Source organism: Vulpes vulpes, chromosome 9 (assembly GCF_048418805.1).
Source record: "Vulpes vulpes isolate BD-2025 chromosome 9, VulVul3, whole genome shotgun sequence".
Classification (NCBI taxonomy): Eukaryota; Metazoa; Chordata; class Mammalia; order Carnivora; family Canidae; genus Vulpes; species Vulpes vulpes.
In genome coordinates, this window is record NC_132788.1 from 16,385,078 (window position 1) to 16,412,690 (window position 27,613).

The 27,613-nt window shown below is 37.2% G+C and overlaps 1 protein-coding gene across 4 annotated transcripts in view; it reads left to right on the forward strand.

Moving 5' to 3' along the window:
* The window catches only part of XPO7 (exportin 7), a 91,172-nt gene that overhangs the window by 26,949 nt on the left and 36,610 nt on the right, over positions 1–27,613 (forward strand). For 2 of the 4 annotated variants that reach the window (XM_072719425.1, XM_072719426.1), the window contains exons 2-3: positions 24,840–24,986; positions 27,220–27,313. In XM_072719425.1, coding sequence (XP_072575526.1) covers positions 24,840–24,986; positions 27,220–27,313 — 241 coding nt within the window. Of the gene's footprint in view, positions 1–23,947; positions 24,322–24,839; positions 24,987–27,219; positions 27,314–27,613 lie in introns of those variants that run through there. The other 2 variants (XM_026007965.2, XM_026007964.2) reach the window with 2 other exon arrangements.

Sequence of the window (27,613 nt, forward strand, 5' to 3'; positions counted from 1 at the left end):
GCGCCTGCCTTTGGCCCAGGGTGCGATCCTGGAGTCCCGGGATTGAGTCCCGCGTCGGGCTCCTGGCATGGAGTCTGCTTCTCCCTCTGCCTGTGTCTCTGCCTCTCTCTCTCTCTGTCTATCATGAATAAATAAATAAGTAAATCTTTTTTTAAAAATAAAAAAATAAAATCCTTTTTTACTGTAGAATTTTTCAATTAAAATAAATCATTTATTTTATTTTTTTTTTTTAAGATTTTATTTATCCATTTGTTCATGAGAGACAGAGAGAGAGAGAGAGGCAGAGACACAGGCAGAGGAGAAGCAGGCTCCATGCAGGGAGCCCGACCTGGGACTCAATCCTGGGTCTTCAGGATCATGCCCTGGGCTGAAGGCAGCGCTAAACCACTGAGCCACCTGGGCTGCCCTAAATTAGTTTTTAAATGGCAAAAAATAACTTATGGAAAAGTAATTTATAAACTCAGTTGGTAAGGCAAAAAAATAGCACATAAAGTGTAAAAATGTGTTGCTGAGTTCAAGGTTGTGCTAAAGAGATCAGTTTGATCTGAATATTCAAAAAGGCTTCATGAAGGATTTAAGATGAGTCAATAAGGCTAGTAGAAAAGGGAAATGCTGTAGATAGACTATATCTGGATTTCCGCAAAGCATTTGATAAAATCTCTCAGAATATTGTCATAGACATTAGATAATTGGCTGAAATGTAAAATTTCTTAGATATTTATCTAAGAAATTATCTTAGTCTTAGATATTTGTTGAATCACTGAATTGAGTAATAGGTTGAATGACTATAACAAAGAGTGCTATTTAATGGATCATTGATAGCTAGAAACCAAGTCCCTCCTATGGCTCAGGGCTCTGACCATGAGCTTATCCTGTTTAATATTTTTATCAGTGACTTAGGGACATTCATTCAATATGCACTTATTGAATACCCCCTGTGAGTTATATACTCCATCATGAGCTCAGAAATCAAAAGTAATTAAGGTATTTCCTATTTTTTAATCTCAAAGAGTAATAAAGGAAATGATCATATAAACAAATAACTTTTGGAATATAAGTTAATACACTGTTTATATACAGGGTAAAGCAGTGGATTGTTTGATAATGGGAACTAGAAAGATCTCAATATATTAAGTAAAAAAATTCTCCAAATCTGACAGGGTAAAAATGTTATACAAATAAATGCAACATTCTGCGAGTAGGTATAGAAAACCACATGGGTATAAAATGGAAGACATCTAGTGTAACATTTTGGGGGGAGAAAACAGGACTACTGAAATTTCTAACAGAATGGCAGTGTACATTACTTAAAATTCTTCTATATAACACTCAAAAATGTTGAGTAAAATATTAAAATTAAAATAATGCCTTTTAAATACACAGTCAACCTTATATCAAAAAAGTAAGGAAAGTCCCTTGGGAGCAAAAATTAGAGTTCCATTTCCTTTTGTGTGGCAAACTAACTTTTCTGAAGTACCCTGTTACTATTATGTAAGTAAATCTGTTAGAATTTGAACAAGCATTGACAAGCTTACAAGAAACAAGGGAAATCTCCAAGTCCCCCAGCCCTATTAATTAATTTCAATGAATCCACTCAAACTGAAGTATGGGGAGTGTTAGAATGAACATCACTCTAGGGTCAAATGCCAAAACTAAACACTTGTCCCTACTGCAAAGGGAAGAAGCTAATGCTGAAATTTCTTTGTTAATCCGTGACCCTAGAAAACAACTAGAGTTCTTAGCACTCCCTGGCCATTAGCAGAAACAAGAAAACCTAGGTACTCAAGATTTCCAAGATTTATATTGACCAATTAGCAGTTCATATTATCCCACACACAGAAAAGGCTTGAGCAGAAACTAGAAACAACAGTTTTAGATTACCCCCATCTCCCCCACCCCACCCCCGATACCTCACAGATACTGCAGATCATTAGAGAATTAAAACAAACTATGTCTGAAATGCTTAACAAAGTAATGAATTTTTTTTTAAGATTTTATTTATTCATGAGAGACACAGAGAGAGAGAGAGAGAGGCAGAGACACAGGCAGAGGGGGAGAGAGAGAGAGAGAGAGTGAGGAGAGAGAGAGAGAGGCAGAGACACAGGCAGAGGGAGAAGCAGGCTCCATGCAGGGAGCCCGACATGGGACTCCATCCCGGGACTCCAGGATCACGCCCTGGGCCGATGGCACGTGCTAAACTGCTGAGCCACCCACAAATCCCCAAGAGTAATGAATTTTTAAAAGAAAAATCAAGCAAGGAGTTATAAAAAATGACAAGGCACAATTGACAAATCAAGTAGAATGTAAGTTTAAAAATATAACCATTGAAATTTTTAACCCAGTGGATAGGTTAGTATATTAGACATAGCAAGGAAGAGAGAGATCTGGAAGATCTAAAGATATTATTCAGAATATAGCCCAGGGAGATGGGCACAGGAAAAAGATGAATGGTTAAAGGACATGGAATCTGGAATATCTAACATACCTTGAAGGAGAGCATGGGAGAGAGACATCTCAACAGCAGCATGGAAGCCAAAAGATAGTACAGAGAAAAATAAATGCTAACTTAGGATTGTATACCCAAAAAAATAATCTCAAGAATGAAGGCATTATCAGTCATTTTTAGATAAACAGAAACTTTTTCACTCAGTAAATCTTTAAAAACTATTATAAAGGATTCTTAAGAAGGAAAATATCCTAGAAGGGTTTGGTTATGTGAGCAAAGAAATTGGTAAACATAAACAAATCTAAATATTGTTTGAAATAATAGTAATGTCTAATTTTTAGGACTAAAAAGACAAAACCAAAATAAACTAAAAAGACATAACCAAAATAACAAACGTAACACAGAAGTGATCATAGATGTGTTCTAAGGCCATTGTGTTATTCAGAAGGAGGGATAAACTACTGCCTAACTTTGGACTTATGCTTAAGAGTGTGTGGTAACTAGTTTTGAGAAAAATAGAATTTAAAAACTAACAAACAAAATTTTTTTTAAAATATGAAAAAAGGAAAGAAAAAGCAGAAAAGTAAGACAAATATAGCAGAAAGGAAGAAGGAAGAATGAGTCCAGGGTACATTAGAAATCACAAGTACTAAGTAATCTCAGAGTTAAAATCCAGTTTGAGTGGAATAAAAATAATCATATAAAAGAAGTAAAGCTTGATCATTGCCTCCACAACATGGTCACTTCACTTCCAACTGCTTTTATTTTATTTTATTTTTTAAAGATTTTATTTATTCATGAGAGACACACAGAGAGAGAGAGACAGGCAGAGAGAGAAGCGGGCTCCTCGCAGAGAGCCCAGTGTGGGACTCAATCCCAGATTCTGGGATCACGCCCTGCGCCAAAGGCAGATGCTCAACCGCCAAGCCATCCAGGCGTCCCCCAACTGCTTTTAGACCTAAAGGTGAAAGTAAAAAAGAAACGAAAGTTTAAAAAAAAAAAAAAAAAAAAGAATAGGTTTGTTGTCTTAGGAAAAGATTTGTTAAACAGGGCAAGCAAATACTAATAAAGGAAAGTAATGATAAGTTGGACTATTAAAATTAAGAACTTCTCTTCATCAACGACATCAGTGGTTAAAAAAAAATCTACAAAGTAGCAAGAAAGATTGATAACAGTAATTGGTTAAATGAAAAAGCCTTTAGAGAATAACATTTACATGGAAGCTCTATGATATATGGTAGCTCTTTGTGATCAGGGAAGGAATCCCTGAGGAGGTAGCACATGAACCAAGAATAAATGATGATAAGAAGAGCCGTGTAAGGGCACCTGGGTGGCTCAGTGGTTGAGCATCTGCCTTTGGCTCAGGTCGTGATCCCAGGGTTCTGGGATTGTATCCGGCATTGGGCTCCCCTCAGGGAGCCTGCTTCTCCCTCTGCCTAGGTCTCTGCCTCACTGTGTCTCTCATGAATAAATTTTTAAAAAGTAAGTAAATAATCTTTAACATGGAAAAAAGCCTTTAGAGATCAAAAAGTCACTAACAAGAGATTCAGTTCCTATACTTGTATGCACCTCATGAAATAGCTTCAGAATTAAAAAAATGAGCACTAGAAGTATAGAGCAAAACTAGAAATCCATAATCATAGTAAAAAAAAGTCACTGAATCGTTATAAGGCAAGGAGCCAAAAAGAATAAAGTTGCAGAAGATTTGAGCACAAGTTTAACAGGTTGGATTTGATGGGCATACTCAAACACATTTTTTTTAATATTTTAATTTATTCATGAGAGACAGAGAGAGAGGCAGAGACATATATGGGCAGAGGGGAGAAGAAGGCTCCCTATGGGGAGCCTGACGTGAGACTTGATCCCAGGACCACAGGATCACAACCTGAGCCAAAGTTGCTCATCCACTGAGCTATCCCAGCTGCCCCCTCAAACACATTATTAAACACGCTTGGAATATCTGCAGAAATGTACAAGAATCAGGACACCTGGCTGGCTCAGTCTGTAGAGCATGGGACTCGATCTTCGGGTCATGAGTTCGAGCGCCACATTGGGTGTAGAGATTACTTAAAAATAAAATATTTTTTAAAAAGAAAGAAATGAATATGAATCAAAACTGGACTGGTAAGCAGGCCCTGTAAGCCCAGAATGAGCACGATGTATTTAAAAACCAAAGAGACAGAGGGTTTGTATTATAAGTGGAAAGTAGATTTAGAATAGGTAGATTTCAAGTCAGATTGTTTACCAAATTTGTAATAGCACTCACCCTAATATCTAATATATTGATCTGAAATTGAAATCAAGGGGCACCTGGATGGCTCAGTCGGTTGAGCATGTAACTTTTGATATCCAGGTTGTGAGCTCAAGCCTCACGTTGGGCCTACAACCTTAAGTGCTCTTTAAAATTGCTCTTTAAAGGTGCTCTTTAAGTTGAAATCCAGCCCTTCATTAGAAGCAGAACACAGGGATCCCTGGGTGGCGCAGCGGTTTAGCGTCTGCCTTTGGCCCAGGGCGCGATCCTGGAGACCCGGGATCGAATCCCACGTCGGGCTCCCGGTGCATGGAGCCTGCTTCTCCTTCTGCCTGTGTCTCTGCCTCTCTCTCTCTCTCTGACTATCATGAATAAATAAAAAATTTAAAAAAAAAAATTAGAAGCAGAACACAAATTTCATAGTACTTTGAAGGCTTTCTTTTTTTCTTTTTTTGAAGGTGTTTTAAAGTATTATTTTTATATATTAGGTTGAACCACATAAAATTGCCATTTTTGTAGATCAAGAATGATTGGATATTTGGCATTTTCATATAGCTCAAGCTAATACAAGGTGAGGGAATGAGCTTTTCTGGGTTTGTTTTTGTTTGTGTGTGGGGGGGGGTGTTTCCATCTCTTCCAGAAAAAAATGAGTATTAGCCAGAATTCACCATCCTATCAAAAATGTCTGTGCCAGAGTCTTCCTGAATTTAATATTTTATACTTTGGAAGATGTCTCAGGCTTTAGTAATGACACACTCTCAGAATGGGAGGATATGGTGGGATTATTTCAAAGAAACCATCTAATTCCTCACAGGATCCTTTAAAAAGCCAGTACCTGGGGTACCTGGGTGGCTCAGTGGTTGAGCATCTGCCTTTGGTTCAGGTGGTGATCCTGGGGTCCTGCATTGGGCTCACCACAGGGAGCCTGCTTCTCCCTCTGTGTCTCTGCCCCCCTCTCTCTGTCTCTTATGAATAAATAAATAAGATCTTTAAAAAAAAAAAAAAAAGCCAGTACCCCAGAGAGTACTGGTACTGAATATGTGGTCTCAAACATAGTTGTTGAGTCACCACGAAGAAACACTGCCCCTGGACCTGGGGACTTCTGGTAGCAGTAGCAAATGAAAGGTCCCTAGATAGGAACAGGGTCCTGAAAGCTCCCACAATTCAAAGTAATTTTCTAAAGTTTTGCTAATCTCTGTCCACTTCTGGTTTCTACTTAACTGTTGAATTATGCTTTTTAGAAAGTCTCCTACATTGACACACTAGTTCCAGATATTAACATCCTAGGGAAATGAATTTATTTTTCTCACACTGTAAAGTTTAATTTTCACATGTATAATTAAGTGACTTTTCTTCCTGTGTAACACAAATCTTCCTAACTTAATGAACTTTTGTTCTCTGAGATTCAGTTGTTGCTCAGGTAACTATAAAAGCCTGACACAATGTCATCCTTAGTGCATTGCCCGTGCAAAGGCAACTGCTAGCATAGCTGCCTTTCTCCAAAGCCTACATACTGTAGGACATGAAACTGACAAGCAACTCTGAGATTCTTGCTGTATGCAATACTTCTACCATCATCACCACTCAAATGAAAATATATTTGTGCATTTGTGTGCCAGGGTAGTTACAGACAGGTTTAACATTTGAGAATTAATTTGTTAAAAGCAATGTGATGGGGGAGGGGGGGAAGCAACGGTGTGTAAAAAGTAGTGCCAACTGTGGCTGTAAAGGCTAAATGCTTCAGGACTTCCTTACTCCCCCCACCCCACCCCCCAATAACTTGTTTCAGGGGCTGCTCCTAACTCTCCCAGGTGGCAGGTAAAGCTTCTTCATGCCAAGGGCAAGGTTCTTGAAAAGCTATCCATCTCAGTCTTTGAGTGTCATTGTCATTTATTGTTCAGTCCTAAACTTTATTGAGCACTGTTGATTAGTTTTGGTGGGGAAATGCATACAGAACTTCCCTTTATTATAGTTTGGGAAATCTTTTAACTTTCTGAAAATGTATAGTTAGGAGCACTTCACCTTAAACCTAATCACCAAAGTAGGAACAGGTTTAAGTTCCAGAAGGTAATTTTACAGTCATTCTTACTGGGAGCTGGGTTTGGTTTTTTTTTTTTGTTTTTTTTTTTTAAATAAAACCCAAACCTATTATATGGGGTTTGTTTTTGCTTAACTCACAGCCATATCCTAAAATAATTGTTTCCAATTGAGCTGAATAGTTCTACAGTCATTTTATTTCCTTGGAACTAATTTCTTTAATCTCATTTGTCTCATAAGCTCTTATGGACATTTTCAGAGAAACATTTGTCTGAAAATTTAATTTGCATTTGTACCATTCAATAAAGGAATATTTCATGTTCCTAATCTACAGGAGTTGATTTTTGTTCCCCCAAAAGGAAGAGTAAATTGAACTCCCCATCAAATAAGTGAGATTTGTTAGGTTATATGGAGAGGTTTAGGTCACATCATGACTATTTCTGGGATTATTACTGTTGTTTTTATTTCAACTGCTAGGTTGTCGATTTCAGGTCATCTTTTACAGCCTGCAGATGTCATATGGACTTTTTTTGGAAGTATCTTACAGTAGACCATTGTTAATTTTAAAAAACAGCATTAGTTGGGTGAATTATATATGTGTGTATATATATATAATTTCTTTTATATATATAATTTATCTTTCTTTTTGGTAACCTTTAAATTAACTCATGTAGAGTTTATATTTGTGTTTTACTTTTTTTTAAAAAAGAGAACTACCAATGGGATTTTAATATCCTGTCTTAAATTTGTATAGGAAGTGAGATAGACATAAGTACATACACAGGACCTAACACACAGTTGGTAGGTACCCAACCAAGTGATAGTCTTTCCCTTTTGAGGACCTCATGTGTGTTGTCTTGATCTATAGGGAATCCTTGTTAGGAGTCTTAGGAGTCATAAGTAGATGTGCCCTCTTTGGTTAATTCCCTCACTTTCTAAACATTTGGCTCTTTTTTTAACCTCTCTGTGAAGCCTACCTTAACTACCCTGTTGACTACTGTAACCTGCAGTTCTCCCTCCATCCCATATAGACTTTATTCATCCTCCTTTCCTTGCTCCTTTTGTTTCCATAGATTTATTGCCTTCCAACATACCCTAAAGGTAATGTATTATGTTTATTATGATTTGTTTTTCCTCACTTTAGTGTTCCCTCCAAGAGGGCAGGGGTCTGTTTTGTTCACTGATGTATCTCAAGCATTTAGAATGATGCTCGGCACATAGTAGGCACTCACATATTTGTTATTGAGTGAATGAATCTGATTTTCTGTGATAGAAGTTCAAGTTGGGAAACTTCTGGTGTCATATAAATAGTCTAAAGCAGAGCTGCCCATGAAACCTCTAGTTAAAACTCTCCTTTCCTGACTTTCAAAAGTAGTGTTCTTTTCTTTAGTCTGCCATTCTGCACAGGTAGTTAAAATATTGTTGCAGCCCTCAAGCATTTGATCACGCTTGGAGAAGCTGGGAGCCACATACATGTGTTATCAACTATTTTGTTTTGGTCTCCAGCTACTGCTAATGTATTTTCAGACCCTCATGTTCCCTTCCCAGTATTTTTGGAAAACTGCTTTTGAAGAGTATTTATGGTACGTATGGTACTGGAACTTACATTAAGATCTTATGTTGATTATAAGTATATAAAGTGTACAGTTGACTGTGACTTGTATGTTGCCTGTGAAAGAGAAGATACCGATGGTGTTTGAACAGTGAGAATCCTTGAAGAAGGTGACAGAGACACAACAGTTAATCAAGACACAACAGAATCAAGATAGGAGTGATTGGAAATAACCCAACCCAGTCTCCACAAATTTAAATAAAATTGTTCAGTATCATCTCCCCCCCATTGTTGTAGAGTTCCTCGTTGGTATTAATGACCTGTTTAGCAGATATCACTTGTGTTCTTTCTAGAATAACATTCTTTTGGCCTATTTCTTTTGAGAATTTAGCTCAAAAAACATAACCAATTTAGGATGTCAGAGGTGGTAAAATATGAGTAGTCATTTCCTGCATTAAGTTTGTGAATGAAAACATTAGGCCTATCCAAAAATAATATTGGCATTATTTTTGGATATATTTTCTTTAGCTGCACATTTTGTTATTTCATATGTAGCAACAGATCTTCTAAAATTTACAGTAACTTTGGTTCTTCAGGTGAAGTGAGTATTGTTTTCTTTTTTTTAACTGAGACAAATGCATGGTTAGCTATAGCAGTTTACAGAGAAAATATTTTCAGTTGTCAAAATGTGCCAGAGTGTATTCAGAATTTTGAGAGGACAGAGCATGCTATACAAAATAAAAGACCCATAAGGCAAACTAAGACATATTTTGCTGATCTTTTATATATATATATAGATATAGATATAGATATAATATTTGGGTGGCAGGGGATAATAAAAGTAACTGGGGTGCCCAGGTGGCTCAATTAAGCATCCATTTCTTGATTTCAGTTCATGTATGTCATGGTCTCATAGTCATGAGTTAGAGCCCCAAGTTGGGCTCTAGCTCTGCAGGGGAGTCTGCTTGAGATTCTTTCTCTCTCCTTTGCCCCTCCCCCTGCTTACATGCACATGCTTCCCCTCCTAAAATAAATAAATAAATCTTTTTATTTTTTTTTTTTAAGATTTTATTTATTTATTCATGAGAGACACGGGGGCAGGGGAGGGGTTGTAGAGAGACCGAGGCAGAGACACAAGCAGAGGGAGAAGTAGGCTAGCTGCAGGGAGCCCAATGTGGGACTGGATCCCGGATCTGCAGGATCACACCCTGGGCTGAAGGTGGCACTAAACCGCTGAGCCACCCGGGCTGCCCAAATAACTCTTTTTTAAAAAGTAACAGTAAGCTATTTAAAACAGCATTCCTTTGAAATGACCTTATAAATCTAGCTTTTTTTTTTTTTTTTTTTTAAGATTTTATTGATTTGTTCATGAGAAACAGAGAGAGAGGCTGAGATATAGACAGGGAAGAAGTAGGCTCCTCAAAGGGAGCCCGATTTGGGACTCCATCCCGAGACCTGGGATCACCCGGGATCACATCCAGAGCGGAAGACAGACACTCAACTGCTGAACCACCCAGGCATCCCTGAATCTAGTTTTTAAAGACTTTTCCTACACAGATCCTCTAGGAGAATTTTTTTTTATCAGATAGATACAGTATGGATTCTAACTTAGATCTGCCAAGGAGCACCTTGCTGGTTCAGTTGATAGAGCATATGACTCTTGATCTTGGGGTGGTGAGTTTGAGCCCCACATTGGATGTAGAGCTTACTTAAAAAAAATTTTTTTAACTAAAAAAAATCAATTTAGATCTGCAGAAAATCACTGTCAGTTACATCATCTTTCATTGTGAATAGTGGTGTTATAATGCCTTGTATTAAACTAGGGAATTTTAACCATTTTATTGGACTGTCAGATGAACTAGCAGCATGAAAGCTAGGATGTAAAATGTCATGTTTTATTATAGAACATTGGTTAGTAAACCAGACATTATTAAAATTTAAGGGAGTAAGTAGCTCTTTTAAACTATCAAATTAGATTTGGTTTTGATAGACTTTATATTTTAATATACTTTTCTGGAACGTTTTTAGGTTTACAAAAAAATTGAGCAGAAAGTAGAGTGTTCCCACATACCTACAGTTTCTCCTCTTATAAATAGCTTGCATTACAGTCCATGAGCCAATATTGATACACAGTTATTAACTATTTTTTTTCTTTATTAAAATCTTTATTTTAACATTTAAAAGAAAGAATCACATGTTCATCCTGACAGCTTTACCAGATTTGGCCACTCAATAAGTTACACACACACGTAGGTTCTTGGAAGGTTATTGCACACCTCTTTCACTGATGGAGTCACGGTGAGGTAGCCACTCTCCCCACCGTAGGACCCACAGTGGGTCCTCCACAAGGAGGCCTGACTCAAACCAGGCTGTGGGGAGGTTCAGGTGAACAGAATGTACTGTATTATACATTCTGTAGGTTTTGACAAATGTATACTGATATGCATTCATCATTATCATACAGGGTAGTATCATACAGTGTATCATACAGGATAGTTTTGTGCTCTAACATCTCCTGTGCTCCACCTATTCTTCATCGCTGTATACACCCCAGACTCTTGGCAGCAACTGCTCTTTTTACAGTTTTGCCTTTTTCTGAATGTCATATAGTTGGAATGACACATATAGCTTTTTCAGATTGGCTTCTTTCACATAGTATTACGCATTTAAGTTTCTTCCATGTCTTTTTGTGGCTTGAAAGCTCATTTCTTTTTATTCCTGAATAATGTTCTGTTGTCTAGATGTACCATAGTTTGTTTACCCATTCACCTATTGAAGGACATCTCAGTTGCTTCCATGTGTTGGCAATTCTAAATTAACCTGCTGTAAACACTCATATACAGGTTTTTGTGTAGACATAAGTTTTCAGCTCATTTGAGTAAATAAATACCAAGGAGTGCAATTGCTGGATCATATGGTAAGAGTATGTTAAGTTTTGTAAGAAACTGCCAAACTCCCTTCCAAAGTGGCCGTACTGTTTTGCATTCTCATCAGCAGTGAATGTGAACTCCTAATATTTCACATTGTTGCCAACATTTGGGGTTTTCAGTGTTTTGGATTTTAGCCATTCTAATAGATGTGTTGTAGTTTATCATTGTTTTAATTTGCATTTCCCTGATAAGATACAATGTGGAGCATCATTTCATATGCTCATTTGCCATCTGTATATCTTGTTTGGTGAGGTGTCTGTTGAGGTCTTTTGCCAAATTTTTAATTGGGTTGTTATTGTCGAGTTTTAAGAGTTCTTTGTATATTTTGGATGCCAGTCTTTTCTCAGATATATGTTTTGCAAAGATATTTCTCCTAAGACTCCTGAAGTTGCCTGAATATTCACCAGGCCAGTCACATTCATTTAGATAGCCTGTTAGTAAAACTAAGTATAAATGCTTTAATCTGAAATCCTTTTTTATTTAGTCACTGTAAAACATAATAATCATTGGTGATTGGTGGCCAGAGGTAATTGGTAATTCTGCATTGGATCCCTTTCTTTCCTCTATTATATATAATTAAGGGTTTAAATGGCACTTTTAATCTTTGTGTTTTATTTTTTTAGTAGTCTCTATGCCCAACATGAGGCTTGAACTCACATCCCTGAGATTAAGAATCACATGTTCTACCGACTGACCTAGCTAGGTAGCCCACTTTTAAAATATTTTTAAATGATTCTGTATAAAATACACCCAAAACTCTGAAGTTTGAATCTTGTACCAAATTGACATTAAGAACGCAAAACTAAAATAATAAGTGCACACCCGCCCAATGGTATGCCTCTACAGTGTAACTTGAATTAATAATAACTCAAAAACAAATCACTCTTCAAAACCAGACTAAATGCAGGTAAAGTCTGTATACCTCTAATAGTTCGGCTTCTTTAACCAATAGGCTATTACTTTCTGACCTTTGGAGGCATGTTTGACCATGCTTGCTATATGGTAGAAATCATTAAATTTGTAAGGAAAAAATTTGATAACATCAAGAGAGAATATCATTCCAACTTAAATTGTTAAGAGTTGTGTTTTGACATTCTAAACAGTATTGACCTATTATAAATATGATTTTTCTCCCTATATAGATCTGCTTTTAAAAATGAGGTTTTAGGGCAGCCCAGATAGCTCAGCGGTTTAGCGCTGCCTTCAGCCCAGGGTGTGATCCTAGAGACCCAGGATCAAATCCCACATCGGGCTCCCAGCATGGAGCCTGCTTCTCCCTCTGCCTGTGTCTCTGCCCTCCCCCTGCCCATGTCTCTTATGAACAAATAAATAATCTTTTTTTAAAAAATGAGGTTTTAGACTGGCTTGTGACTCTTGATCTAGGCTAGGGGTTGTGAATTCAGGCATCATGTTGGGTGTAGAAATTACTAAAAAGAAAAAGAAATTGAAGTTTTAGGGAGCTGGTTAATATAGCAGAAAAGCTTATTTAAAGGTGTGTTGTTTCGCATTGCAAATTTAGGTTCCCAAATGGCTGGGTGTTGGCTTCCTTTTGTAAGGTGATCTGCTTGGCCTACATAGTCCACTCTCTTACTCAGCCATTTTCATAGCAGAGTACATCATTTTGGTCTTCTACTGCTGTCAGCATGACAGAATCAAGTTCCATAAAAGGCATTTGAGAGACAAACAACCTTATTTATAAAGGAAGTGAAGGTGGCAAAAACCAAGTATATTGTTCCTTTTTTTGTTTGTTATTGGAACTCCTGTTTATAAATCATAGGGTGCAAAATGTTTATGCCTAAAGCCCATTACAGATTTTTAAAATGCTGTGAGTAACCATACAATGCAGTATTAATTTCAAAGCTGTCCTTTAATGTTGCACTACTGCCTTTTTCTTGGAATGTTAGTTTAAAATGAGTACAGGGCAGCCCGGGTGGCTCAGCAGTTTAGCACCGCCTTCGGCCCAGGACCTGATCCTGGAGATCCAGGATGGAATCCCACGTAAGGCTCCCTGCATGGGGTCTGCTTCTCCCTCTGCCTGTGTCTCTGCGCCTCTCTGTCTCTCTATCTCTCTCTCTCTCTCTCTCAAATAAATAAATAAAATATTTAATAAATAAATAAAATGATTACACAGTTCTGTAGAAAAACTTTTCAAAGTTTAATAGAAAATGGTTACTTTGTCAGTTGAGGATTTTTCTACTTCAACATGAATTAAAGTGAAATCTTAATTTAAGAATCCTCACCCAGGTATTCTCCATGGCAGGAGGAATCCTGGTGATGACTTCTTGAACAAGGCTTGGCCCTTGAGCCAATTTGCTTGAATAAGACTGGTTGCGTGGACACAGTTATCATCATAGGATCTTCCTTCACCACTGCCCCCTAGGAATTTTTTTGGTGTCTCTCCACCTTGGCAGTTCCCATTTTCTGCATTCCATGCTTACCTTTTTATATGGGATTACTCTTATTTTGATGTAAAGCACTTCCTTTCCATTGGAGCATGGCTAATAGATTGTTGTGGCTTTGCAGGCTAGAAATAGCTTTGTTCTACCCTCACACTGGATTACTTGTTTGTCTGGGGTAGATATAGTGTTCTATGTGGATCATTTTTTTCAGAATCTTGCAGATGTTTTTCTGTTGGCTTGTTTCCAGTATTGGTTTTGTGATGTCCAGAGCCTTCCTGATTATTCTTGATCATTTGTATGTGACCTGGCTTGGGTTTTGTTTTTATTTTTTTATCCCAACTCCCACCCTCCCACCCACCTGGGCAGCTTGTAGAATCTTTTAGTCCTCAGGTTTCTGAAGTTTTACAGAGATGTGCCTTGGCTTGATTTTCACCAAAATCAGTGCTAGACATTCAGTAGACCCATTCCTTCTCGCAACTGATGTTTTTCAGTTCTAGAAGTTAACTTAAATTATTTTGTTGATAATTTCCCCTCCTTTACTCTTCTGTTTTCTTTCTGGAACTCCTGTTACTTAGATGTTGGTCCTCCAGAACGTGGTCTCTGATTTTATATGTGCTCTCTTATTTTTCATCTCTGTCCTTTTTCTTTACTTTCTGAAAGACTTTATTTTCCAACCCTCTGATAGAATATTTTATCTCTACTATCATATTTTTATTTTCTAAGATCTCTTTTTATGTTCTTTGGACTTTTTTTTTAGAGCATCCTGTTCTTATTCCACAGTTGCAGTATATTTTCCTGTCTCTTTGGTGAGCTTAATATTCTCCCCACCTTATCTCTTTTTTTTCTTTTTCTTCATGTTTCCTTCTCCCTGCACAACTCATTTGTTCCAGGTTGCTTTTTGTGTGCTTATTTAGATTGCTATTGCTAAGAGATAAGATGAGGCATATTAAAACTTGCAAAGGATTATTTGGGTAAAAATTAATTAGAATCGAGCAGCGTCCAATCTAGCAGACAGAAAGGAGCTCCAAGTTGCTGCACAAAATGAAACACAAGCAAGAAGGAAGTGGGAACAAGGAAATCATACGAGGAAAAAAATGGGTTGGTTATTGCAAAGTTACTTTCCTTTAGGGTATGGCAGGGGTCTGTCAGGCAGATTACTTTACTGGTGCTGATCAGGTGATTCCTGATTGACATGGTTTAGGATTCCATTCCTGGGCGAGTCAACCTTTAGTAATGTCTCAGTTTGGTGACATAGGGCTTAGCATAAATAACTCCATTCTGGGCCTGTTATCTTGTTCTAAACACTGTCTTCCATGTTAAAGACCTTCTTTAGATTTCTAGTAATCCTTTGTTATTTGCTCATAATCAAGATTAGGAGACAACAAAACTGATTGGAGAGCTCTTAAGTGTGGGAGTGAGACTTGTTTGCTTAGCATCACAGTAGGGTCATCTGACTATATCATTTGTTGGATAATCCCCATATCAGTGATCTTTAAGTATTGCATTTCTCAGGGGAGTATCTTCCAAATTCCTGCCTACAGAGTACTGTCCGAACCTTGGCATTTCTGCGTAGAAGGAACCTAGTAGGGAAAGACTGTGCACCATTTGATGTCTTTTTGGCTGTGTAATTGACCTGTTAGCTATGTGGTACCCATATGCTTTTGAATGGTTTGGTATCTTCCATTCCAGAGAAAGAGGAACAGTCATTTAGAAGCATGGAGTGAGGGAAAATATCTAGAATCTAACTTTACTTTTTTTTTCCTTTTAAGATTTTATTTATTTATTCATGAGAGACATAGAGAGATGCAGAGACACAGACAGGGAGAAGCATGCTCCTCGCAGGGAGCCCAATGCCAGACTCAGTCACCAGACCAGGCAGGCATCACGTCCTGAGCCAAAGGCAGACACCCAGCCACTGAGCCACCCAGGCATCCCTAGAATCTAACCTTTCAAAAATATTTTCACCCTGTTCTTCCTTGCTTTGGCCACCCCACCTCATCTTAACATCTGAGCATGGAGTGTATAAATCATGTTGGTTTTCAGATCTCACTGGCAAGGGATTTGGCTTTCTTGAGTCAGTTAAAGTCAGTGACCACTGATTTTACTGTATCCCAAAATTTTGTTGCTATTTGTCTCCTCTCCTATCTTCCCCATCCAAGTGGGATTATGACTTTTAAAAATCCCAGTAATGTTGTTTTAGTTGGGCTTTGGGAGTAGGGAACAAAATTAGATGTTTGGTCAATCTGCCATTTTAACCCAAGGTCCCTTTAGAAGCCTATAAAAGTTAGACGTAACCATTTTTACAAGACATTTTTATGAAGCTCCTATTATGTTTCAGACACTATGCACACTTTTATCTTTTCCTCTAGTGTGTTCATTACTACTCATTAATTAAAACTATAATGCATAAAAAATATAAATGCAGTTTCAGCAAATGTTTGAGTCAATTGTGCAAAAATCCTAGTATTCTAGATGTTAATATGGAAGTTCTAGAAGTTCGTAAATCCCTCTGTTTGAGATAAATGCCCTTAACAGTGGCAGTGTAGTTCTCTTTCAATGGGAAAACGTGTACTGAATACCACCTAATGTGCCAGAAATAGAGTCACTGGTCCTCATTATTCATGGTGGTTCTGTTGTGTGAGTCACCAAGAACTGAATTAGGAAATACTAGAATGTTGCTCCTAGAGGATATGCAAGGTTAGGTTCCTGCAGACCTCTGGTCACAGTATTTTCATTAGCCGATCAACCTGTAACCTTGGCTTTTTTTGGTTTTTGTTCAAAGACATTATATTTAATATGTCTGAGTGAAGCTTATCTGACACATGTATTTTCACACAGCCTTCTTGGCTTTGGAACACTAACCAGCACTTCAGCTGGTTGAATACTTGAGCCATTTTAAACGACAAAATCAAAAGTGTCAGCTATACTTTAAAAATTTTAATGAAATACTTTTCTCAAAAGAAAAATAAATGGCAAAAATAATAAAAAGCACAAAACTATGAAAAGCATCACATTAAATAAACCAAAAAGATGCTTATACTTGTTCACTGTATGAGAGCTGAATGTTGCACCTCAGCTGGAATATGTATCAAATGACTCAGATTTTTCGCCATTCTGAGTATGCCTGTGAATGACCACAAAATTGCCACAAGTATTGATTTTGAGGTTACAAATAAATTTTAGCAAGTCAGTAACACAAATTTGGAATCCACAAATAATGGCAATTACTTGTATATCATATCCCCGATCCCCCTACCTATCCCTATAGGGAAAGGCATTTATAACCCTTCTAGAAGAAACAGTGCAGCTTTTATATGCATTTATCCCTGTGCTTTGAAAATGTTTTTTATTTTTTAAAAATTTTATCTGTAAGTAATTGCTACACCCAACATGGGCTTGAACTTACAATCCTGAGATCAAAACTCCCATGCTTTACTCACTGAACCAACCAGGCACCCCCAGAGTTTTTAATAGCCAGTGTAATTGATAATGGCCAGTAATAGACTCAGTCATTAACAGTTTACATATAATACCTTACTGACTTTTCCAGCTTCATGTAGTATTTCTATTTAAAAGAAATAAAAACTAGTTTGAAAGATATGAGTAACTTATTCAACTCACTAGTACGTAGAGGAGTGAGGATTTGTCTGACGTGTAAGGTCTTAGTCATTACATGGCACTGTGACCCTCCAAACAGGATCCTTGTTCTGCTAGGTCACTCAAGTTGTTTGTGAGTAAAGCTCCCATGCTGTTTTAAGAGGGATATATGGGAGTGTTGCCAATTTTTTTTTTTTAAGTGTAATTCTCTCCTTAAGAAAATTTGTCTTGTTTTCACAATTATCTTAATTTTAATATTTGCTTACTTTTAAATCCGATTTCTTTATTTAATCGAAAGAGGAAGAATAGTATATTATAATCACAGGATTTTGGAGCTGAGAGTGTCTTTTTTTTTTTAAGATTTTATTTATTTATTCATGAGAGACCCACAGAGAGACAGAGACGTAGAGGAAGAAGCAGATTCCTCCCAGGGAGCCTGATGCGGGACTCGATCCCTGAACTGGGATCACGCCCTGAGCTGAAGGTAGATGCTCAGCCGCTGAGCCACCCAGGCGTCCCGAGAGTATCTTTAAAATAATATAATAAAATCCACTTGTTTTACACATGAACAGACTGAAGCTTCAGGAAATTAACTTGCCCAAAGTCACACAGTTAATTAGACCAGAATCCAAATTGCTTGAACTCTCAATCTGTCTTTTCTCTGTGCCTGCTTTATGTAGCCCCTGTACTCAAAAGATTGTTTGAAACAGATTCAGAAAAGAGTTGTTACCCAAAGTTAAGCCCAAATCTACTATGGTATGCTCACTACTTTTTACCCTTGAGATCCTTGAGGGGGCCACTGATAGAAGACAAAACTACATTAGAGCTCAGGGAAAAGGCATTCAGAGGCATGCAGGAACTGAAGTGAACTAGAGAACCTGCCTGAGGCAAGTGTCATCTGATTAGTGACACTTGAAAATGCAGCCCAGTGTTATCAGATCTTTGAATTTTTCAGAGGAAGCTTAAAAAACAGATATTATGAAATACTAGCAACTATGTCTAACTTTAAAACCACGCTGTAAGACAACAAAAATGTCCATCAGCTGGTTTGAGGCTACCACTAGTTTGAAACCTGTACTTTAGAGGATTCTGCTTACACTGCAACTTTCGTTCCTCTGCGCTGCGAGTGACTATGAGAAAGAACCAAAACCAGAGTTTAGTGGCATGCTGAATGAAAACACTTGAGTGGAGTTTATAAGTCAATAAGCCATTAAGTGACCAGGCACAGTCTGTTTACTTCTTGAAATAACTTGTTTACATGTGTTTTTGCTGCCTATTACCCACAATGCAAAGATCTTACATGTTTATTACAAGTTCGAATTGATTCGTATTTTGAGGCTAAGTGTAGAATTCTGCAGTCTCATATGTTAGTAGACTTACTGTCCTTATCTAATGCATGCAAAGCTCTGGCATAGTATTATCACTTGCTGAAAATACGTATTTTATCTTGTTTTACGGCAGTAGACATTACACAGCATCTGCAACCAAAAAGTTTTACTCAACCTCTTAGTACTCTCAGACATAGAATGTCTCCAGAAGCATCCAAAAGCCTTACCTTATTTATTTGTTGAGAAAATGATGGAACTTATGGTTCTAAAAGCATGAATTGATATAAAAGTACAGCATTCCAAAACTAAAGAGTACCTGCCAGTTATGATGAACTTCTTTTCCATTAATATCAGAAAGAAATATATGAGATAAATACCTGGAGAATTACAACTGTGGCATTCAACAGTCTTTTTTTAAAGCTTCTCGTTGAAGTATAACATACAGAAAAATATACAAATTGTACAGTTCAATGGATTTTCTCAAAATGAACATGCCTGTGTAATGAGCACCAGATCAAGAAATGAAATATTTATCCATACTACGGTTGATGGACATTTGGATGTCCATTTAGAAATGATTACATTTAGTGCTGCCTTGAACATTCTTGTATGTGAGTTTTTGTTTGATTAGTTTGTTGTTGTTTTGGTAGATTTAGCACATATCCTTTTTAAATGTATTCACAGGAGTGTGATAGCTAGGTCATAGGGTATCTGTTTTTTGTTGTTGTTGTTTTGTTTTGTTTTGTTTTGTTTTTGGAAGAGCACAAGCAGGCGAGGGGTAGGGCAGCAGAGGGAAAGAGAAAAGCAGACTTCTGGTGAGCAGAGAGCCTGATGGGGGGCTGGATCCCAGGACACCCTGAAGTCAGACAGTCAACCAACTGAGCATCCAGGCACTTCATAGGGTATCCATATTTTGAGCTTTAATAGGGCCAGTTTTCTAGTGTATTTGAACCAATTCAGGCTCCACTAGCAGAATATGAGTTCTTGTTTTCACATCCTAAGCAACACTAGATGTTGGCTTTTTCATTTTAGTTGGTCTGATGGATATCTCATGTGTTTTGAATTTACATTTCCTGACATTTATTGTGATTGAGCACCTTGTCATTTGCTTATTGGCCATTTGGATGTCTTGTACACTGGCTTTATAAACTTTTAACTTTTAAAAATCAGTCATTTGCATATATAAACAGTCTCATGCGAAGGGCTACCTACTTTCCCCCCATTGACTCCACTGCAACAAATAACATTTTAGAGATCTGCTGATACATGTATAAAACCATAATGGCTTTGACCCACAGGACTGCCTTCTGGATAACATAAAGAGGAATCTTTGTGTGGAATGTTCTTTTTAGGCCATTTAAACTATTAGCATTTATTATTGTAAGAAAAAACAAAATAGAGACATAGTTTTTAAAATTTTCACTTTTAGAATACCCTTTTGCCTTTTTTTTTTTTTTTTAAGATTTTATTTATTTATTCATAAGAGGGAGAGGCAGAGACACAGGCAGAGGGAGAAGCAGGCTCCATGCAGGGAGCCCAATGTGGGACTCTATCCCAGGACTCCAGGATCATGCCCTGGGCCAAAGGCAGGCGCTAAACCACTGAGCCACCCAGGGATCCCACCTTTTTGTTTTTTGAATTGGTTTTATGAATTCTGATTGGGAACAGAATTAGCTGTTAATTAGCAATATTACTAATTAGAAGAGTTTGTTTAGAAAGAGAAGGTAGCACAAATTTGTCCTTTAAAAAATATTATCTATATAGTTGTTGGGGTGTTTTCCTGCTTACAAGTAATATATGGTCGTAGTTAAACATTCAGAAGTTAGGGATGCCTGGGTGGCTCAGCGGTTGAGCATCTGCCTTCAGCTCAGGGCATCATCCCCAGTCCAAGTATCGAGTCCCACATCGGGCTCCCTGCATGGAGCCTGCTTCTCCCTCTGCCTATGTCTCTGCCTCTCTCTGTCTCTCATGAATAAATAAATAAAGTCTTTTTAAAAAAAATTCAGAAGTTACAGAAATATGTAACATAGAAGTTGACAGTTTTTCATAATCTCACCTCCCAGAGATGGTTGGTTTGTTCATAGCCCTTCAGATTTTCTTCTGTGAATTTGCTAACATACACAAATGATACACTCTAACATAGAGCTTTGCCACTTGCTTTTTTAATGTAACAACTGTTGTTACCGGATCTTTAGGAGTTTTAAAATATTATCTATGATAATGGGTATACATTATTGACAAGAATGCCTAATTGAATAGATAAGTAATAATATGTAATTAGTATATTTTATTAATCTTATAGATCTTTAAAATGGTTCACCTGGCACTTTCAGTATGCATTTTTAATTTACTTAAGACAGTATTTTCCTAGTACCCAGGAAAGTTCTAACTAAAGATGTAAATTAATGTAGTTTATGAGCAAGTTGGAAGTGGCTTGATTTTTTTTTCTTTTTCTTTTTTTTTCTTTTTTGTATATTTAAGGCATCATAATCATGAAAATTCAGATACTGATTTGGTAAATCAGTTCTATATTTTTCATGAAAAGTTCTCCGGACTGAGTCTGCGCTTTACACTTTGTAATAGGATGGTGGCTTCTTATCATTTCAGGTGGTACTGGTGGCTGTCAGGTTAAAGATGTGCTCTACAGAAAACCTACAGATCTGACTAGTCAGATCTTTGTTTTCTGTTCAGTACTCAACATTATTGGAAAGGTCATCATATCCTTCCTAAAATTGACTATACTAGTCTGTGATTGGAAATCTCCAAGTAAAAATTTCTTTAAGCAATAAGGTTAATTTAAAAGAATATACTGGTAGGCTTTTAAAAAAAGCAGTATTTTGCAAATTAAAATAAATTCCAAAGTATTCTGCTTTGTGGGGTACTATAGCATCTAATCCACAAACAGTCTTCATTTTCCTCTAATCTAAAGGAAACTCTTCAGGTAATCATTATATTTTAAGAGGTCTATAGTCCCAGTTGGTTGCACTTTATATTGAAATGAGACTAAAGGAGTTTCATTTTTCCTATTCAAGTTTAAAAGACTGGATAAAACAATATTGTTTCTCAATATTAGTGAAGATACTTTTCTTTCAGTACCTTCATCTTAACTATCTCTGCTGAAATCAGTATGGTCTACGTTTGGGGGGATCATCTTATATTTCTTGTACTAAAGCAGTACTTTACTAGTGGAAGATCGCCTTTCAGTTTCGTGAAGTATTTCACCCAAATGCGCTTTTCTGTTCCAGTGGGACCAGATGGAAGTTTCTTTGTGGATTATACATTTGACAATCTCAGGAATAGAAAATAGGCAGTCATTCTTCTCTGGAGGCTTTTCTGGCATCATGTTATAGTTGTCCTCAGTATGAACTGGTAGATGGGAGAAGGTTTAATACAGGTGTTACTGTGCAAAGGCGAAAATGCTGTTATATGTTGTTGCTATCCTAAATGTGAAGTACTACTTTTAAAAGCTAATCAAATAATTGTAGGATAAATTGTTTTATTCAGGGTCCCCAAAAAAAGGTGATTCAGTATAATGTTAGATTTGCTTTGTAAACATTAGGATCCAGAAGGGCATAAAGATAAATGTGTCATTCTCCCTCATTGCATGGGTAGCATGGGTAACCCAAATAAAATAATCCTGTGGTTTTAGATGTTTTCACTAATTGTTTAGGAAACAAAATTGTTCCCAATTCATTCTGGAAACACATACAAGGCTATAGATCTTCAAACTGTGTAAATGGTCAAATTACCTTTTTTTTTTTTTTTTTTTTTTACACAGACTTGTTTCTTGAGCTGAGAACTCACTAACAGACTTACTCTGCAGTATGTTTTTGTTTGCTGAATTAAAACAGATCAAAAAACAACCACCGAGAAAGCCCATCATAACCTATGTGTAGGTTTTTAGCAGTAAGGAGCTACTGGTGACAGATGCCTAGCCATTGTCTTATGAACAACTTTGTTGTAATAAACATAAACAAGACATGCACACATGAGAGTGCTACTAGAACTGATTGATCAGACTTTAAGGAGAGTCATTATACCTTAAGCAGCATGACTATGTACAGAATGTCTGTTTGAGCTTTGGAAAGCTCCAAGTGTGTGGTGGCTGTGGAGTTATGAGGTGGCTACTGCTCCCTAATACCTAATACCAGGTTTTATAACTATTTTCAGTTTTAGTTAGGGTGACTTTCTGATGATGGCTTCAGCATTAGCCTTTTTTTTTTTTTTTTTTTTTTTTTAAGATTTTATTTATTCATTTGACAGAGCACAAGCAGGGGGGAGCAGCAGGCCTAGGGAGAGAGAGAAGCAGACTCCCTGTGGAGCAGGGAGTCTGAGGCGGGGCTTGATCCCAGGAACCTGAGATCATGACCTGACCCAAAGGGTAGACACTTAACCAACTGAACCACCCAGATGCCCTGCTTTTTTTTTTTTTTAAGATTTTATTTTTAAGTAATCTCTACACCCAGCTTGGAGCTCGAACTCACAATCCCTCCCCCAAGAGTCACATGTGCTACTGACTGAGTCAGCCAGGTGCCCTGTGTAAATCATTTTTTTCCTTTTTTTTTTTTAAAGTGAATCATTTAATGGGGGGTTGGGGTGGGGGTGGGGGACCAGCCTGCTAGGTTGAAACAGAACTTTGCAAAGGAAATTTAATCCCTTGCTTAAGAACGTGGGGATTTAAAATTAAACCTATTCATTTGTCAGTGGGGTCATGGACCAATATTGCAAGCATATTGCTTTCACTGCTGTTTACGGAATGAATATATGTAATAAATTTGCCTTATCCTCTCTATTCCTTGTGTTTATAAGCTTGTGAAAAAATCAGGTACTACTTATGCAACTTCACCGAGATTTGACTTTGCAAGTACAATTTCCTCTGTGCTTTTAAATTCAAGAAGGTATTAAATGAGACTCCTGAAAGTCAGAGAGGAACAAATTAAACCTAAGGCTAATCTGAATCCCAAGATATTTTGAAGGCTGGTGGGTTGGTTTTGTTTTTGAGGTAGAGGTTGTTGTGTCTGTTGTTGGGGAGCTCTGAAGTGAGACTTGCTGATCAAGTATTTGTCAGTGTCAGTATTTGTCTTTCATGTTTCTTTTAGGTTAATGTTTGAAATTTATTAATCAGGTTGAGTAAAATAGGTACCTGCCCTAAGGGCTTTCCTGCTTAGTGGAAAAGCAGTGATTTATAAAGTAACACCATAATGAAATAAAGTGATCACAAAAAGCCTTGGGCAGAGAGGCTTTGTAAGCAATTGTAGACTATTTACCCAGGTCAGTTTGTTTAATAATTATTATTCTTGCTGTTCCCATCAGAATTGTCATTTCTAATAGTAGGATCCCTCAAAATGTTTAAACCAAATCTTACTTGCTACTGTAGAAAATAGGCTCATATTTCTTCTTAAAGTCCAAACCGTTTCTTTAAAGACTAACAGATGTTTGCCCTCCTCTTCAGTCAGTGAAAGGTGACAGTTAAGTGAACTCTTACTGGTTTCTTTCCTCTTTGCTTTTCAACACCACGTTTAGTGGAAGTAGATTTGCATCCCTTTGGGTTTTTGACTGAAGCACACACCCATCTCCTTCCTGCCTCCCTGGAACTGGTTCAAGATTTGGAGAGAAGGGTTTGTTTGGGGGCGTTTCCTTGGTCTTATCTCTGTCTGAGCATATGCTAGGGTTGAATTTATTTTGACCCTTCCACTTTAAATTTGGAACCGAAGCAAGAGTTTAAAGTACGACAGGAGAAGAGTCTGCTGAACTTTAAACATGAGGGATCCAGGGAGGAAGGTGCGTACATGCATTCAGAAGCCTTCTCATAGTGGTTGGCCATCTTTATTCATATTCATAATTTTAAGCTGATAACTACTAGGCAAAGGGAAATATTTAAAACTACATTAAGATATACGTGATGCTTATATTGTGTGCTTATGTGCTTAATTTTACAGCAATGCCTCCAGTATTGAGTTTTGAAATTGATAGCAGAAAAAGTCAATTCTGAGTTTTTATTTGAAAATCTTTTAGGAGGATGAGTATTTATAAGGAAAAATGAATATATCATCTGTGACTGATCTCCAGTGGAATGACTACAAAAGTATAGATGTTTTAGGCATTTCATCATTTTGTCTTCTAAAGCATAAAATTTAAGAAGCTATAAATGGTTATTATTAAATAAGATCACCCATATTCTCCTCAGAGTTGAGAAACAAATATCTCTCCATTGCTTATTACTTACCTTTGTCTAGTGGTTTTGTGCATGGTACTTTGAGTGGGCTGGACTGATTTCTTCCTTGACTGATCTTTTCCAGAGCCTGGCCCAACTAGAGAATCTGTGCAAACAGCTTTATGAGACAACAGACACAACCACTCGACTCCAGGCAGAGAAAGCCTTGGTTGAATTCACCAACAGCCCTGATTGCCTGAGCAAGTGCCAGCTACTCCTCGAAAGAGGAAGTGTACGTAAGATTTGAAGAATCCTGAAGGAGAAGAAAAGTTTAGGAAAGTGTATTCAAAGTTTAAGGGTGAATTGGGATAGCTTGTGTTCCATAACCCTTCTAGGTGCCTCTGACTTCTTAATTTCACCTTTAAAAAGCACCATAGCTAGCCCCCAGGTTGACAGTGAAAGGACACACAGCCTCATCAGGAAAATCTCATTGAATATACATTTTATTCTGTCATTTTTCATCTTGAATCAAATTTCTGGGACTTTTTTTCTGTTTCTCACAATTAAGTACCACTTCATATCCTTTACTGACAAGACAGAGCTGTATATGAATGATCCTTCCTACCCACATAGCCTATGTCACTGTGCAAGCACCCCAGTGGTCTCTGAGGCCTCCTGTATACCACAGCTGCTGCTTATTGCCTTGCAGGTGTGAGGAGTGGGGAGGAATCCACAATGAAAACCACAAGTCATTGTTTTAAAAATGGAATCAGAACCTCTTGGAGCTAAAAATGGCAGTATAGTGATCAATGTAATGCTGTCAATGAGACATAGTTTGATTCAATTAGCATTTGGGGCAAGATGGAGGTCTTAGAAAGGCTAAGTAAGAGTCCAACCAGGGCATCCTGAAAGGGCCCTGAAAGAGTCAGAATCCCAACTAGACTAGCAGCTAGCATTCTGCTTAAGACGGGAAGGATATGTGGAAAGAACAAAAGCAGTTAATTTGTTTTGAAGGTAAAATTCTAGATGACTTCATGTTTGAATTTTCATTGACAGTGTTACAGTATTTGTTCAGTTGGCTAAAAATTACCCTTCAGTAGCTAAGAGAGCTAACTCTTTTTCCAAGCATAGGAAGGTTACAGAGTCCTGGTCAGAGACTATATAGTGCTCTGTTCCATTTTTGCATGTAGTATGTTATGTATTTCTTTCCAGTCCCTTAATCTTAGGATTGACCCACTTATATTTGTATATTTTGTGCTAAAGGTCAAGGACAACCAGCTCTTCCAGGTGACTTCCACTGGAACCATACAGTATCATCTCTGACACTGTTAATTCCAGATCTTCATGTTGACAGTCAGTAAATAAAACAAGCTGCAATAAAACAGGATTGGTGTGGTACTAAAAACAGTTATAGTGGATTCTTCCTTCAAATCTCTATTGATTTAGCAGATTTATTGAAATTATGTATAAAAACCACCTAGACGTTGTATAGTGTATAGTTACAGTTGTATGTCGTATTCTATAGAGTAGCCTCTTGCATTATTAGTGTTTGACACACCTGCTCTAATCAGTTTAAACCATATTCAGGGGTATTGAAAAAAAACATGTCGAAGTCACATCATAGATTTTGTTTCTTAAGCATAAATTTTTGTTTGTAACTGGTGGTATTATGCAGTGCCTGTGGATAGCCTACTGTTTTAAGGATTTTTAATGTTATAGGAAATTGTCCTTGACCTTTGATTAAATTATTTTTGGTGGGTCTGAGTCTGTCCCTGTTATAGGACGTTATAATAATAGAAACATGTGGAAGAATTCGCGCATAGCTCTTTTTTATACATTATGGTCAGTTGGAATGCTCTGATTCTCCATAAGTTTAAAACTCATAAAATCCACATGGGAGAATGTGCTAATACTGTACCCTTGCATATAGAGCATGATTTTTCTTTCTCATAAATGTTATAAATTCACTTTAAAACTAGCATATACATCTCGCAAAACTGGATCTGATTGATAGCCATGCTGATGTAAAGATGTAGTTGCACAATGTAGTGGTTCCCTCTGACACTGCATCGTTTTTGTTTTTGTTTTAACTTTCTAATGGTATACTATAGGAATACTTTGAGTTGAACTTTTTGAACATCACTGTAACAAGGCTTTTAACATAAGATTACTTGGTTTAAATGAAAGAAGAGATCCATCTTCTAAAGATTTGTCTTCTTAATAACTCTCTGAAATGATCTTCTCTAGAGTGGGCCCCCTCTGAGTGATGCAGAATCTGCACTGGATTCAGTTCGATCAGGCCATTCACTTTATACTGTACCTTGTTCATTACTGAAATCAGCTCAGTGAACATATACTCTATGTGGGACTCATTTTTCCTTAGACCCTCTAAAATGCAGAGGATCAGATAGGGCAAAACTGATTAATATTTCTGGAATCTGAGCATAGATCTCCAAATAAAAAACCTCGTGACTGAGTAACTCAATAAAATTGAATTCTGAGTCCTTTTCCTCATCTTTCCACAGTCCTCTTACTCCCAGTTACTGGCAGCTACATGCCTTACAAAGCTTGTATCACGCACAAACAACCCTCTACCATTGGAGCAACGCATAGATATTCGTAAGTAGAGAATCTGTTTTCTCTTCAAGAAATTGTATGTTTGATGATATGCTAGTAATAATTGTATGTTGTTTGATAATGTTCTGAAATTGGTAAGCATACAGAATATATAGAATCTAGTTTTTTTCCTAGAATTTGGGGCTTTTAAAAGTATAGAGGATCTTATATAATTATTTTTAGATAAAGTCCTAAGTCATCCCATTTGTTAGGAGGTTTCTTTCCTTTGGTCCCTACTACTACTATTAACTAAGAAAAATATTGTTAAGAATTTTGAATTCTGCACAAGCATGTTATTTAGCT